This window comes from Mucor mucedo (genome assembly GCF_025094135.1).
Source record: "Mucor mucedo strain NRRL 3635 chromosome Unknown EV154scaffold_216, whole genome shotgun sequence".
Taxonomy (NCBI): domain Eukaryota; kingdom Fungi; phylum Mucoromycota; class Mucoromycetes; order Mucorales; family Mucoraceae; genus Mucor; species Mucor mucedo.
The window spans coordinates 38,986-54,725 of NW_026252500.1; the positions used below are offsets into that span (position 1 = coordinate 38,986).

Below are 15,740 nucleotides of genomic sequence, written 5' to 3' on the forward strand. Positions count from 1 at the left end.
ATTAGGAAAGGAGTCCGGGATGATACTGTGTAAGAGACTTTTGTTAGGCAACTTGTGATGAATCGCACGATACCATATTGTAAGAATGCTGGGGGAGATGGGTAAACCCCAAAAGTTTTTCCATTTGCCTAAACTAAAGGTGGTAGTGGGCTTTGGAGGAAACAAAGAATCACGTAGCAGTACTCCCAATTGTTTCGGATTATCGAATGCCAGAATAAATGTGGACATTTGAGAGTCGAGAAGAGGACGGAGATCGATAGACCCAGTGGACTCTATTCGAGAACCCAGGAGGCGACCGAAGTTGCTTGTAGACTGGATACACCCACTGGCGATTGCTACACGGAACTTGCGAAGTAACGTTGGAAATCTAGTTTCACGATCAGATCGTTGTCGAAAGATATGTGTATCGGGATCAACTATGAAGAAATCGCGTACCAATATCTTTGACATACTGGCGCTGTTACGAGGAAAGACAACGGAAATAAGCGATGCAGAGGCTGGAATGTCAGGCGTTCGCGGAGCTGGGATAACAATTGAAGCCAAATCCAAGTGTAGAATTGTCGCCAACGACAGGTTAGACCGACTAATGTCACAGGTTGGTAAGGAGTCCATAAGGGAGAAAAGCAACGCGAAAGAATTGGATGTTAACGAACGAAACCCTCGTCTTTTTGTTGAAAACAGCAGTGGCCATAGATGAGAGAAGGCTCCTCCAGATGCAATGAGGGATAGGCCGTATTTGAGATAAGGGACACACGTGTGTAGAAAAGATCGATCATTATATACAGGCTGTTGTAGCACTGCGGGAGCAATAATCAAGTCAGCCAGCCAACGCCAGTGGAGTTTAAGTTGTTGAACTAGAGGATCCAAAATGCCAACACCGCCTTTTGTTTTGTACGGAACAAAGTTACGATATGCGATTCGAGGAAATCGGGATGCATTAAGAAAAGTGCTGCAAATTCCTCGTAAGCGATCAATTTGACCTTTGGTCAGAGGAACTATTCGTAATACGTGCCATAATTTAGAGAGCAGAAGGGTGTTGAGAACTACGGTTCGGCCTTTAATGGATAAGTTACGTTCAGAGTGAATATCACATCCGTGTTGTATCTTTTGTATTAATAGGTCGATCGCTAGGTTTTTCTGGGACGCGTTAAAGTATAGTGGATATCCAAGGTAGATTAGAGCAGTAGGGGAATGTCGATCTTGCCATGAAGTAATGGGTGTTTCCCTTGAACTGAGGTAGGTCGTCCAATAGTGACTTGATTTGCCTGACAAGGAGAAAGCTTGGGTTTTAGCAAAATTTAATTTGGCATTGGAGGCGAGGGTATACTGGTTAATAAGACGCTCTAAGCAAATAAAATCTTGATGGGACTGTAAAAACACAAGAGTGTCATCGGCATAGGCCATAACTTTTAAAGACTCCGGGGATGGTTCGGCTACTAATTCTGGAAAAGTGAAGCCATCGAAATTTGTTGCCTGTTGAATAGAACGAAGGAATGGATCAAAAGCAATGTTAAACAACAGAGGTGAAATGGGATCACCTTGTCGTAGACCTCGTTGTTGTAAAACAGGTGTTGACAGGTGGCCATTAATGTTGATGTGAATCTTGGTATTAAAAAATAAAGTGCAAAGTGACGATATCATTGGGCTGGGTATTCCAAATTGGGCCATCATTCGTGCTAGATAAGTTGGATGGATTCGGTCATAAGCTTTTTCTTGGTCTAGTAACAGTCCAATAGCGTTAGATGAGGTGTGTTCGGCTATAGACATTACGGCTTGCAAAGTTTTTCCATTTTCACCAATGAATCGACTAGGCATAAGTCCCATCTGTTGTGGACTGATCAGATCATTCATGTACATCATTAACCTGGAATTCAACATGCGAGTAAAGAGTTTGGCATCTGTGTTGATCAGACTAATCGGTCTATGATTACTTAGATTGGTGAGATCACCTTTTTGGGGAGTAGGATCATACAAGTTTTGTTCCAACTAGGAGGAAAAATACTTTCCAAGAGAGCATCATTGTACACTTGTATAGCCACACGTATTGCAGTTGCATTATGTAAAACATGAAAGAGTATTTGATATGGAATTCCATCTGTTCCGGGACTACTTTGTGAGGGAGTTCGTTTAGCAGCTTCCAATAAACTGTCTTTAGTGAATTCGGTTAACAGATATTCGCGTTGACTATCACTATGGCGGACATACCAGCAGCTGTGAATTAAATGGCAACATAACTGCCATTTTTTTTATTTGCTCGATATCCCCAGCCAATAAGATTCGAGCAAAAGATTGATACAAATGATCATAATATCATAAAAAAACAAAAATGCTTCAAAAGCATTTCTGGAACCGTCAATATGTAGTTTAGATGTCATAGAAACTATCTCAAAGTTAAAATTAGATTGCTATATGCCAAAAAATCGATGCAATATTGATCCGAATTTGATGGGTTACGGTATAAAAAATGATTTTTTGCGCTTGTGAAGCAAATGGTAACAAGTTGCCATTTTTTTACTTATTTTTTTTTAAAAAAAAAAAGATATTGCGCCTAGAAAAACTTGGGAATGACAAGGGATTCAAAATTTACCAGTGTAAGAGAATGTGGTGTGCTAAAAGCTTGTTAAGGGAGAGCTTTAAAAGTGACAACCAAACACACAGAAGAAGGATAACAGTAAAAGGTTCTTTAGCGGTTTGTTACATAACTATCAATAACAAAGTATAAAAATGTAGAATCAACAAGATCCCGATAGTTCAGACTCTATCAATGACGCTTTCGAAGATATGAGTCGCGATGAGTCCCCCATCATAGCGGACGTGCTGTAAGTTTTTTTTATTGTTTTTCATGCATGATATATGTATACTCATATGCGATAAATATTTTTTATACAGTTCTCCTCCACCAGAGGTAGCGAATGAACCTTCACGTAAAAGAACCAGAAGAAGATAATAGTCGTGTCTGGTCGACATGATTGGTCCATTCTGGTTTTTAGCTTCTTTATTAGTGTGTATTTTAGCGTTCTTTTAGCTTACAGTTTTTTCTCTCTTTCTTTTACTTTTATTTATCTTTTAAAATAAATAGCCTTCAAATAATGATGGTAAGGGTATATAGCCCCTTCAAAATAACGGAAAGTGTGAACAAATATGTTGGAATTGAGTATGTTTGCAATGACTGAAGCAATGACATGTAATCTGTATAAAAAACTAAAGGGGTTTTTTTTTTAGATAAAAATTTAGCCTATTTTTTTTTATTTTGATCAAACTGAAGTACGCCTGTATAATATAACCATTTTCCATAGATAATGGTCCTCATCAATAAACGGTTCTATCTTTACAGGTAAATAGCCTTTAAAAAGTTATGTTTTATTCTTATTGATATCATACTGCTTACATATAGACTATTTATTCTGTGTACCTTTCACTCAAACGACGACATTTTAGGAACACCACCGGTCAAATAATCATCGACATCAGAACTTAAGGCTGGTAATAAAATACAGAATTAATAACAATATTACTATTTTCTTACAATATCTTTATAGAGTGTTAAGAGAATCAAAGGTAAGCTAAAGTAACATCCAAGCATTATAATGGTATATCTTATTGCCATGTATACAACCACATACCTAAATAAAGAGGTTAAAGTTATATCAAACCCTCCTATACACCACTGAAATATAAATAAACAATCCAATAAAACGTGCTTTACTGCCAATAATAACAATAAATAAGAAAATGTGAGCCTACCAAATATAAAAGAATGGGTCTAAAAGAAAGGTTAAGGGTTTGTCCGTTTAAAAAAAAGTGGCAGCTGTGAACGTTTTGTTATTATAGAATATCATAACTGCTATTTTTACAAGCCAGGAAAATAGAAGCTGTGAATGATTTGTCTTCAACAAACTAAAATAGATGCCATTTTTTAAAACCAAAAAACAGCAGCAGTGAACCTCTTGGCTTCATTCAACTGTTAAAGGTGCCATTTTTGCCAGCCAAAAATATGGCAGCTGTGCCTCTTTTGTTATTATAGAATATCATATCTGCCACTTTTGCACGCCAAAAAAATGGCAGTTTTGTGAAGTAAATGGCAGATAGTTGCCATTATTTCCGCCATAGTGTATCATCAAGCACCACATTGTTAGGTATTGTGTTAGCTAGCTGATCTGTTGCATTTACATCGATGTCGTCTGGAGTATATAGATTCTGTTAGAAAGAATGAGCGGCACCGGTCAAAGTTGCAGGAGTTGTACATGATGCTGATGTGACTGGATGTATCAATTCCGGAATGAAGCTCTTAGTGAGGCGAGCTGTAATAGAACGTTTTAGGAAAGAAGGCGAAGATTCACCTGTTTCCCTCCAAAATTTTTTGGCTCGTAAAGAGTCATTGGTAGTTATTTCCTCTTGCAGACCTTGAATTTTTGCTTCCACTTTGGAAAGTTTAAATTGCAAAGCACCAGGAGTCAATGATGCGTCGTTGAGTATATAAGTTCGTTTTTGCTGTAGCACATCTAAATGTTTCTTGCGCCAATTGGCATGATGACGACCCGTTTAACGTGCAACTTTTTTAACAGTTTCCTTGATACGATCCCATCGAAGCTGAGGGCTAAGATTAGGAGGAAACATTGAGCAGGTTTTATCTATCTCGTGGTGCATTGAATCCAAAAATTTTGGGTTAGAAGCTAAGGCCGGATTTGCTCGCCAAAGTCCTTTTCCTAAATGGGTAAAACTGCACTTAAAAGAAAAGGTCAAAAGAGCATGGTCAGTTCATGCTGGTGATATAAATTTCACGTTCGATTTGATTTTGTCAGAGAATAAATCAGTTGTCGAATATATATAATCAATAGTAGACATCTGTTGACCCCGTCGAAATGTCGGTGATATAGTAGCTGAGTCCAAGCAATTTCTAAAATTGGATTGAAGCTCTTGATTCCAGCGAACTTGGTGGTTAGCCAAAGCCCGTGTGCCAGACAACGTATTGGATACATCACTAAGACTAAAATTAAAATCACCAGTGATGATTGTTCGAGTAGGCAAACTTGGCGTACTGGAGGGAAGATCGACTGTAGACATATCGTCACTGGAGCGAAGAAAAGGCATTTCAATGATGCCTGAAAAACATTGCTGACGCTCTGCGAGTTGTGCTGGCGCATATATAGTAACAACAGTGAGAGGATCAAAGGTACGTTGAACATGAGTAATGGTACAATTTATCACCCGTTGGTCTATTATTATGAAATCTGGAGTTAGTTGTAATGAAGGGTTAAAGCAGACAATGCCACAATGTTTGCTCCACACTGTCTGTTTGGTTTGAAATAAATTATCAAGAAGTAGCTTCAATTCGGTAGTTGAAGCGTCTGTTTCTTGTAGAGTAATAATGTCTAGAGGTGGGTTTTGTTTACGCAGAAAGCGGATAATGTCTTGACGAAGAGAAGGTTCATTGGTTTTGAGAAGGCTGCGACAGTTTAAGGTAGCAATCCTGATAGTGCTTGAAAGGAATGATTCCATTAAAAATGGTTCTTGAGTAATATTAGAAGGAGAAGGATTTACCGACTATGTTTTTGTAGTGGTATGTGAATTAGTAATGGTTGAATGATTTGAATTGTGTAAATTCATTGAGTGAATTTTTTTTTTTTTTTTTTTTTTTTTTTTTTTTTTAAAGAAAAATGTTGGAGATACTTAAATCTGCCTCCTCATCAGGTAGACGTCTTCCGAATGGAAGATATCGGTGAAGAGCAGGAAGGGTCATATTTGACAGCAGCGACACCTTTGTTAGCACGCGGAGAGACTCGCTGGTGAGTTGTGGCAGAATTGGCAACTGTGGTTGGAGTAGTCTTGGGGACACTGGTATTGGCGGCCGATCTTTCTTCAACGATGACTGGTAAATCGTTTGAAAGAAGTGGTGGCTCTTCAGCATCTGATATCCGATTATTATCATCTTCAGAAACATCCATCATGGATTCATTGTCTGATAATACCGTAAAGTAGTTGGATGGTTGACGCACTGGTACATCCTCGTTGGCTGGGTTGGCTGCGGTGGTACTGGGTGTGGTAACGTTATCGTCCACATTGACTGACGGTACAGCATTAATTAAAACCTTATTAATGCTTCGGACAAGAGGTTGTATTTCGTTACGAACTCGTTTTTTTGAAGATGCGATCGAGTTATCGTGAGTGCGGGGACAATGGCGGGCTAGATGACCACGTCGATCACACAGGTAACACGTCTTACTTCTGGTTGGGATTTCTTGACAGTCACAGTGGCGGACTATGTGGTAAAAACCCGCAACATGTGGTAAAAACCCGCAACATTTGGTGGTAAAAACGTCCATTTTATACCACCGAATGTTGCGGAATTGTTGCTCATTTACCACCGGATGTGGTAAAACTCCAAAATTATACCACCAAATGTTGCGGGTTTTTACCACCTAATGTTGCGGGTTTTTTCCGCATGTTGCGTGTTTATACCACTTAATGTTGCGGTTTTTTTCCGCATGTTGCGTAATTATACCACTTCTGGTAGCTACTTAAATCCACATGTTGCGTCTTTTTACCACAATATAGCGTCCTTTTGGTCAAAACGTAGTACATCACTTTTAATTATAATACTATTGATGCTGATGGACCTTATACATTTGTGCAATCAAAAAATAAATTATATAATAAAGAAGCAGGATTTAAATGAAAACGTTTTTATTTTATTCAATGTTTATTTTGTATTTTACTTTAAAAATAATTTATGTACATATCAGCTCCGGTTTGAAAGGGCACACTTACATTCATAATATCCTTTGCCACTTACTATTGACGGGCCCAGTTGATATAACACTAACCAAACATCCACCAATGTATACAGATAACATTCTCGAGCCCTCGAGAGATGTAGCAGCATATCGACATAAACAGTTTTATCAGCCTAAACGAAAAAAAAATTGCAGCCTAAAAAAATTTTATAGCCTAAAAGCAAAATTTTACAGCCTAAAAAAAATTTTTACAGCCTAAAAAATTTTTTTTACGGCCCAAGAGAAGAATTTTATATCAAAAAAAAAACATTTACTACCTCAATCCGCCGTTATAGCCCAGAGACTAATCTATACACTCTATTATTATACAATTTATTAGAGAAGACGTATTGGATATTCATATGACTATTACCTTCAGCATATGGCGGATATGTACACATAAATCTTAGGCAATTTAAAATATACAGAAATAATAAATATTGGTGTTTTGTACGCTACATTTATTTACGGTATATATTTTAGTATTGTCTACTACTACATGAAGGACAGTACTTACAAAATAAAAAAATTTTGGCTACAAAAAAAAAGAATACAAACAGGAAAGAAAGGCAGAAAAATTGTCATCCGCAAGTTTTTTATTTATATGAAATTATTAAAAGTGCGAATCAGCCTAAAAGATTCTTTAATTATTGACAACACTTCTTTTGCGACCACGTCTGGCTAATGGAGTATCTTTTTCCAAAGACACATCATCATTTTCTCTACCAGACTGCTCTTCATTGGGTATAGAGAAACTCTCTGGTTGCTCTAGTCCGAGACCAGGAGGGATGATCTCTTCATCATCGGACAAAGAGCTTGACTTCTTTTTCGACACTCTCTGCAAAACAAAAATTACATTAGTTGCTTAACAATAAACGAACTTCCTTTTTTATAATGTACGTACCTTATCTCCCAATGTGTTGTGAGCAACACTAGCCAGCAGTCTTTCAGCTCCCCAGTGATCCAAGCATTGATCCAAACCTATCTTACCTCTTCTGGCCAGCGCTTCCAAAGCAAGGATATACTTCATCTTGAGCTCACGGGAATGCATACCCCATGTCTTTATGCTAAGAACTGGGTCTGACTGGACCTCTGCCTTCAATTGTGTGATGCATGATTTAGCATAATCCCTCAATACACCATACAAGGATTTCAATTCCACGTTCTTCATTTCAATTTCTTCTTGACTTTTCTCAAGTGTATGACATAAATCAGGTCGAACACACAACAAGAACTCCCAGAGTGCCTCTCTGTCACTAATCCTATTAGGTTTACCCTTTTCGGTTACAATACCAGTGTCAGGCTTTTTACCTCCAGGAAAACGAGCGATACTTCTGACAGCCGATTGCTCGGTCATCTGATCGACTGTTATAAAAACGTGTTAGTTGTATGTCAAAGTATACCAATGCCATGTTATGATTACCTCTTCTCGGTGTCATGTCAGTCACGCTCCCTCCAATCAACCGTTCTTCCATGGCGTCAAGACGATCGTTTACCTGGGAGTGGTTGGATCGGATTTCGGTTTGCAAATCAAATACTAGCTTTTGAAGTTCGATGATGGTACGAACCATGTCATTTGTGTTATATGCGGGCATTTTCAAATTATTTTATGATGTAGATTGATAAAAACCGCTTTGTCAGGAAAAACGCGCTATATATATATTCTCCATATTCTTGTACGTCATGGTTTTTACATCATATCCATGATATAATCCATGCTACTATATAAAAAATATTAGCACTCGTTGCAATACGTAATGACAGCTGTCTGGGATTCAAAATTGGATCTAGTGGTTAATGCAACTGCGTTAAATACTTTATGTTGGGATTAGATTACGGCATCTTTCTTTAACACTTCCCTCGATTTAATTCCATGATTTCATCACGTAACTTTACATGCAGCTATTGCGACAGTCTTTTTGAAAACCATGCTCGAACGGTCGAGCATCAACGAAGAGTAAAATGCCATTTGTTTGCAGTAAGAAGTGGAATGAACAATATCAATACCAATACACAAGATGATGCTGAAGAAGAGCTTACTTCCGTCCAAAATCTTGATGAGCAGTATGCGGACGATGATACTGTAATGGAAGAAGCTGCAGGTAATAATAATTAAAATCATAGTAACGAATTTCTAACTTACAATGTATTGCTACAATAACTAGCACGCGATGATGCTTTCATGTTCGAAGATGCGATCAGATACAAGCACTTTGACCACGATTACAACTGGAACATAATCCAAAAGTTTGGCATAGGCTTAATTAAGCTTCTTGACCATAACGGTGTTTCAAGACAGGTCCAGCGTGATGTCGTAAAGCATGTCAATGGAAACCTTCTTTCCCACATTGATCCTGTTGCTTTCTCAGGTAAATTAAATATTGACTCAAAGACTTCCTTTCATACTAATTGCAATTTAGACTTGGGCGGGTTACTTCCTTCTCCAGAGGCTATTCATAGATTACTTGATAAAGGCAGCATTGATTCTGTGAAAATGTATGATGTGTGTCGCGAAGGATGTTTTCCTTTTGATGATAACGTGCAGCAATCACATTGTATCAACCCTGCTTGTTGTGAAGGGCGATACAAAAACCAAAATGAAGCTGAGGAATCAATCCGTGCTGGCGACGTTTCACCTCCAAAAGCCTTTCAAACCATGGCTATGTCTTCTGTCGGGGCTTCACTTGCGGAACTACTGGTCGACGACGAAATCCATGAAGACTTCAAGTACGCAAGCCAATTCAGCGAGTATGATGAAAATGGCGTCTACATTGACATGTTTTCCGGTTCGGTGTACAAAGAATTTCTTCGTCGAATTTGCTCACACGCAAAGACATCTGCCTTTTTCTTTACGTTGATGGGTTTCCCAACAAATCCAAACCTGGAAGCTCTCAAACGTTGGTCCATTGCATGGTGATGAACATTCCTGCATCTAAAAGGTTTAGAAATTAAATTTACTTGTACATGTTATCTTAATCAAACTTACCTTTTCGTTGTTAGAGCAAAGGAGTCGATGATGATTCCACTGGCTATTTTACCTGGCCCAAAAAAGCCCAAGTATTTGATGAGTTTTTTGACGCCAATCATCGAGGAAATCAATTCGTTGTGTGCAAGAGGATTCGTCGTTGAAAAAAACAATGAAATCGTGCACCAAAGTAAAGTATTCTTGCTCGGAATGACTGGTGATATTCCAGGAATTGCTGATTTAATGAATCATCGTGGACACACGAGCAAATATGGCTGCAGAATTTGCAAAATTGCTGGCAGACATCCTGAAGGTTGCCGTTACGGTATGTACTTCTTGGATGCAGGTGACATGAGAACCAAAGACGAATTAGTCAACGGCGATGCGGTAAATTATTCAAAGTGTGCACCAATATTTTTAAGATACTAAACGCAGTATGAATTAGCGATTCGATATGCTTGGTGTTGATCCTGTTATTAGCTCTCTTTCCACCTTCACTGGTACATCTTTTTTTCTTGGTGACGAGATGCATTTGATTGGTAGAGGGCTGGGTACTTTGGTGTATACTCTTTTGAATCCCAAGAAAAACAAAAAAGTTCCGTGAATTCATCACTCAAGATGCACAATATACCTTTGGTTTGAACGCACGTGATGACAATATCATCAAAAAGATTGACGAAAAGGTGAAGCAGAGCAGGGTTTACATACCATCAGCTTTTGAGGGAACTTGGGATGGCGGTGTAGGTATCGGAAGAGCTGTCGATTATTTAGACTTTCTCTTGTACATTGTCCCGACCATTGTACTTCCATTGGTCCAGAACAATGAAACCAAATGTGCGTTGATGGAATTGGTGGAGGGATGTTCCATTGCTTTGCAGTGGCGCATTTCTCGTAGGGACATTACAAAAATGAAAGGGTAACATGACAATCAGAGACTGGATATTAAAAATTAGACATTAACGCAAACATTTAGATGTTTTAGTAGTTGGCATACGTTTTTGAATCGAGGGATTGTTGCAAGTCGTATCAATGCGCGAGTGTTCACAGCAAATAACCATTATTTGATACATCTGCCGTATTTGATTGAACAGATGGGGCCATTAAAATGCTACTCTTGCCGACCAATGGAGCGGACAATTAAGAAGTTCACCAACTTGATCAAGTCCACGCATCTTATAGGGGCAAAAGCTTCGAACGTCCTTCCTCACGAGGCGAATTATAACAAGATGGCGGTTAGATGTCTGCAGTCTATTCAATTCCCAGAATCTACGGATTGTCCAGACACCTACCGTTCACATTCCTCTGGTGCTCAAGTCTGGTGTCCGTTTGTACCACAGTCTTTGCTTGGATCGGACTCGGAAGAAATATGCTTCGGTGTCCCGAGATCGAAGGTGATTGATGCATTGATATCATATTATGATCATAAGGTTGGGGATAAAATCGAGCAATTGACCTCGTCATCCATTGTGATTGCAAGTCGAGCTTGGAACGATGACTTGGTGTTTTCTTCGATTATGGACATCACCTTGAAAAACTTAAAGACAAGAGCAAATAATATTGTCCTGTTTAAGGCTCCCAAAAGTACTGGTCACAGGTAAGCAAAAGACATTTGACAAACTTTATTGGTACTTACAGCAAAAAATTTAGATCTATTTCCATTTGGTTTGTCAGTGTGGTTCACTGCTACTTTACACACAAGCAAGAAGGTGAAGAAATATTTTTTGGCTATCGTTGAAGTAATGAAGCAGCAGCAATTCGACGCTCACAATGTTGTGACAGTTGCTCGGAATTCCAGGGGTGACAGATACAAGAAGTACGCTGTTATTTCTATTACAGACATTCTCCAAGTGGTTGATCTTGTACGGTATTCCGATTCCGCTAACTTTTTCAAGGTTGTTTGGCCGTACATTAAATATACTGACAAGGTTAATCATCTTCCTGCTGGTTCTTTAACTGATTTATAAGTCGGTCGTATCTTTCTCTGTTTTGCGTAGACAAGTTTTATTTTAATTAAACTCTCTTCAACAATTCATCTAATGGAGTGATTACTATTTTATTCAATCTGATGTGTTAATTGGCAATGTGTTATTTGGCAATGAATGTAAAAGAAAAAAAATTTAAAAATAGGAAAGAAAAAAAAATTAAATAAAAAAATTATATTCCGATGGTTGCGTATTTTATCCACCATGTTGCGTCTTTCCGCAACGTGTCGCGGAATTTCACTACCGAGTCCGCGGCTGTGTAGCAAGGCTATAGCCATATTAGAGCTAACAAAGGTTTATCCATGCTGATTCCATTTGTGATATAAGTTTAACAATAAATGTCATAGTAAGAACTATAAGAATATTACATCACAAGTCTAATTTAGTACGTCTGAGAAATACTTAAAATTTAGTTAAAAGCAAAGAGAGTTAAGAAGACTTAACATTTATTAGAACAAGACCAAATTAGTGACTATGTAATAATCGTATACATTTTTGGTTAATCAATGATAACTTCAAGATAGCACTAGAGATATGAACACAGCAGACATTCTTTTATATAAATACTCGTACATTTCATTTATTAATAAAGGACAATCTTATAAACAGTCTCAACCTACTCCTATAGTCTTTTTATAATTTAAACCTTACCTTAAAACACAACACGTCTCATGGTATTTTCGAGAATCATGCTATTGACGAGCGATCATATCATTGGATTGTATTATCTGGAATAAATGTATGACTATTTTTTTCTATATATTGAGGAGTAATCAATACGTAGTAAAATAAAGTGTAATAGCATGTATTTAATTTAAAGAGTAATGCAATAATGATTTATAGAAAGGTTATCAAATAAAAAAGAAAGAATTGATGATAAAATTATATCTGTATATAAGCTCTATCACAACACTGTTACTGGCTTGTTTAAGTATAAAAACGGTAACGTGAAATAAAGAGAAAGAGTAGAGATTAAGATAAAAGTTCTTAAAAAGTGAGCACCAGGCTATAAGTCGTCAACTAAGATAAAATAAAATATAAAGATATAAAAGGGAAATGCTACGACGAATCAGTTATCTGTGTCTTCGAAGGAGTATAGTAAAATACAACTGTTAAGACTATTCAGTGCTGATTTATAAGAAGGGCTTTCGTACAATTATAGTAGTTATATATATTTATAATGAAACCAGGCTTATATGAATAAGACTAAATCAGATTATAGTAAAGAGCAAACTAAAGATTTTATTAAATAATTTTATGGTCCTTTTATAGAAAAAGGACCAAAAAGCAGCCAAAAAAATAAGACATCTGAGGTCAAAAAGGACCAACAGAAGAAGAAAAAGGTGGTGTAACAACACCCACCACATTTTCAAAGAATTGTTAGGTCGAAAATGGAAAATGCAAGTGATCTGATAAATCGATGATAATTTAGGAAAAATGACAAGTAAGATTAACCAGATTGCCAAAATTAACTGAACTTTTATTAACATAAATTTTAGGGGTCCTTTATATACATATTGAATTCGACCTCCTTCTTAGACAGGGCTAGATGACAGGCAAGATTATGACTGACATGCCATATCTTGAAAGTAAGTAATCCAATGAGAATCATATAATAGAAGAAAGAGTGGTACACGTTTCTATAATAGGTCTGTAGTGTCACTTGACGCGTACATTTAAAAGTCATCAAAGTACATTCAAAAATTTATCATGTTTGTACTTTTAAACCTCGCTTGTCATTGGCCTCCGCTAATCTGATTAGTACAATATATTAATAATGTCTTTTTAGAATAATTGTATAATAAATGTATACTTTTGTACTTGTATTTAGCTTGATGAATATCGTGCTAGTTTGTTAAGTCAATTGTGAATATTTAATATGCAACATTAAAAGAAGTGTTTATAAAATTATCGTAATGGATAAAAATATGCTGTGTAGATCAAGCATACATGAATATATAAAGCTCGATCACAACATGATCTCTAAAAGATATAAAAATAAAAATAAACATAGACAGAATGGCGAGGATGAATCTTACACGCTGAGTGAAAAATTGTGGCATCAGAATTTATAAACAAATCTAAAATCAACACTTGTTGAATAATTTACCAAAGTTTCTGGCCTGCAACAATTCTTTTTTAATAAAATAAAGATAAAAAATGGCCAACAACTTTGTTAATTCTGTCAACAGAGTTTTTATAAAACAAACAACAAATCTGCCATAGTTGTCGTATTTGACGCCTAATTCCACTAATATAATTACTCTTATCTTGTCACTCAACTATAATACATATAACCTATGTATTATAAGTACCATATTGCGAATACATTCCTATTGGTACGACACAGTACCAGCTCCCTCATATGTCAAACTGAGATCAGATTTCATAATCGTTCCTGGATTGGTCGAGTAGCTGCCGAATCTTCTAGTTTCTCATACATTTATTTTAGTAATCCAATCAAGGACCCTGTCATTGAATGGATAAACTATAATGCTCTAGAAGTGCCGGATATGGGTCAACTAGCTCCTTGTATATAACAATAAGCTATGTTTCATATGTAACTGATTTCTAAATCTAATTCTACCATTTCCCAGTTTGCGGGTAAATAGTCAATTCGATCTGCGCAGGAAAAATCTTGAAGTAATAATTGAATATAAAAAGGACCTCTATTTTTATCATGACAAACTCTCCAACTTATAATAAAGGATTATAGAGTCTCATTTCTTTACTTGCTTTATTTTCCCAATTACTTTTCCCTTTTTATTTCTCAATTATCACAATAGTAATCATACTAGTTTGAAAAGTAAATCGTGAATATTTAATATGCAGAATTAAAAGAAGCGTTTAAAAAATTTATCATCATGAATAGAGTATGCTGTGAAGATCAAATTACATGAACATATAAAGCTCGATCACAACATGTATGCTGATATGCTACCTCAACGGTTGTTTTAACATTTAATAAGTTGTGGTCAGCCTCCCTGCTTGGAAAATCGCCATATTTAGAGTTGTGATACCTTCTGGGGGGATACAAAACATATTTGGGCATTGTATACCTTCCATCTATGTCGAGCAATTTTTATAAAAAAACAAAAAATTGAAATAAAACAATCAATTCTTATATAAATCAACTGAAATTGAAACCACAATACGTTAACATCATGATACGCAACGGTACTTAATATGAGCTTAATTTCAGGGGGTCAAATTTTACTCGACATATATGGTTATCTGTATACCTTCTATATACAGCGAGTAGATTTCGATATTTCGCTATGTATCTCAGAGTTTTTACTCAAATAATTTGAAACTTTAACCTCATATTGTTGATGTTGTAAGAAGGATATATACAAAGTTTCAGCTCAATACAACGATCAAAAATGTACTCGTTAACTCGACATATATGGAAATTTGTGTATCGAATAATTTTCACATTGATAAAAAATATTAGACACGTTATAAATCACTGGTATCCGGATTTTTTTTTTTTTTTTTTTTGGTTTTTTTGACATCTGTTGAGGAGGTTATAAAAATACGTCCCGAGCAGTAAGTTGTAAAAGCGAAAAATAAGGAAAAAATGTACTGTAAATTATTTGCACATTATAAAAATGTTGGTGTGACAATATTTTTTGTGCCGGTTGTTTGATTGAATGTTTCAGTTTATTACAGCTGAAGTGACTATTATGAAAAAAAAAAGGAAAGAAACGTATCATAAAAAATATACTGTATTTCCAGCTATTTGAACTATTTTTGTTCCGGAAACTCTAATTTGAGCAATATTTTCGACTAAAGTGAGAACTACTTATACCAATATTAAGCAATCAGATATGTGTTCTGTGTTCGCGGTTTTACATTTTTAAAAACATAAAATCTGATCGCATTATGTATATATATATATTAAAATGTGTAACTGCATTTGGCGCACTGCTGCATTATTTTTAAAATAAACATAAGATTTTATGAAAGCGCCATACATTTGGAAAAGTGCGCCTGTTAAGGCGAATCCACTTTACAAAT

General features: G+C 36.4%; 1 protein-coding gene across 1 annotated transcript; it reads right to left on the reverse strand.

Annotated features, from left to right (window-relative positions):
• Positions 1-5,687: 5,687 nt before the first annotated feature.
• EV154DRAFT_571178 (uncharacterized protein) lies at positions 5,688-6,323 on the reverse strand (the record flags this gene model as incomplete). Its single annotated transcript, XM_051606241.1, has 1 exon — positions 5,688-6,323. The coding sequence occupies one exon, from the start codon at positions 6,321-6,323 to the stop codon at positions 5,688-5,690; it is 636 nt and encodes a 211-aa protein (XP_051450921.1).
• Between the last annotated feature and the right edge of the window lie 9,417 nt (positions 6,324-15,740).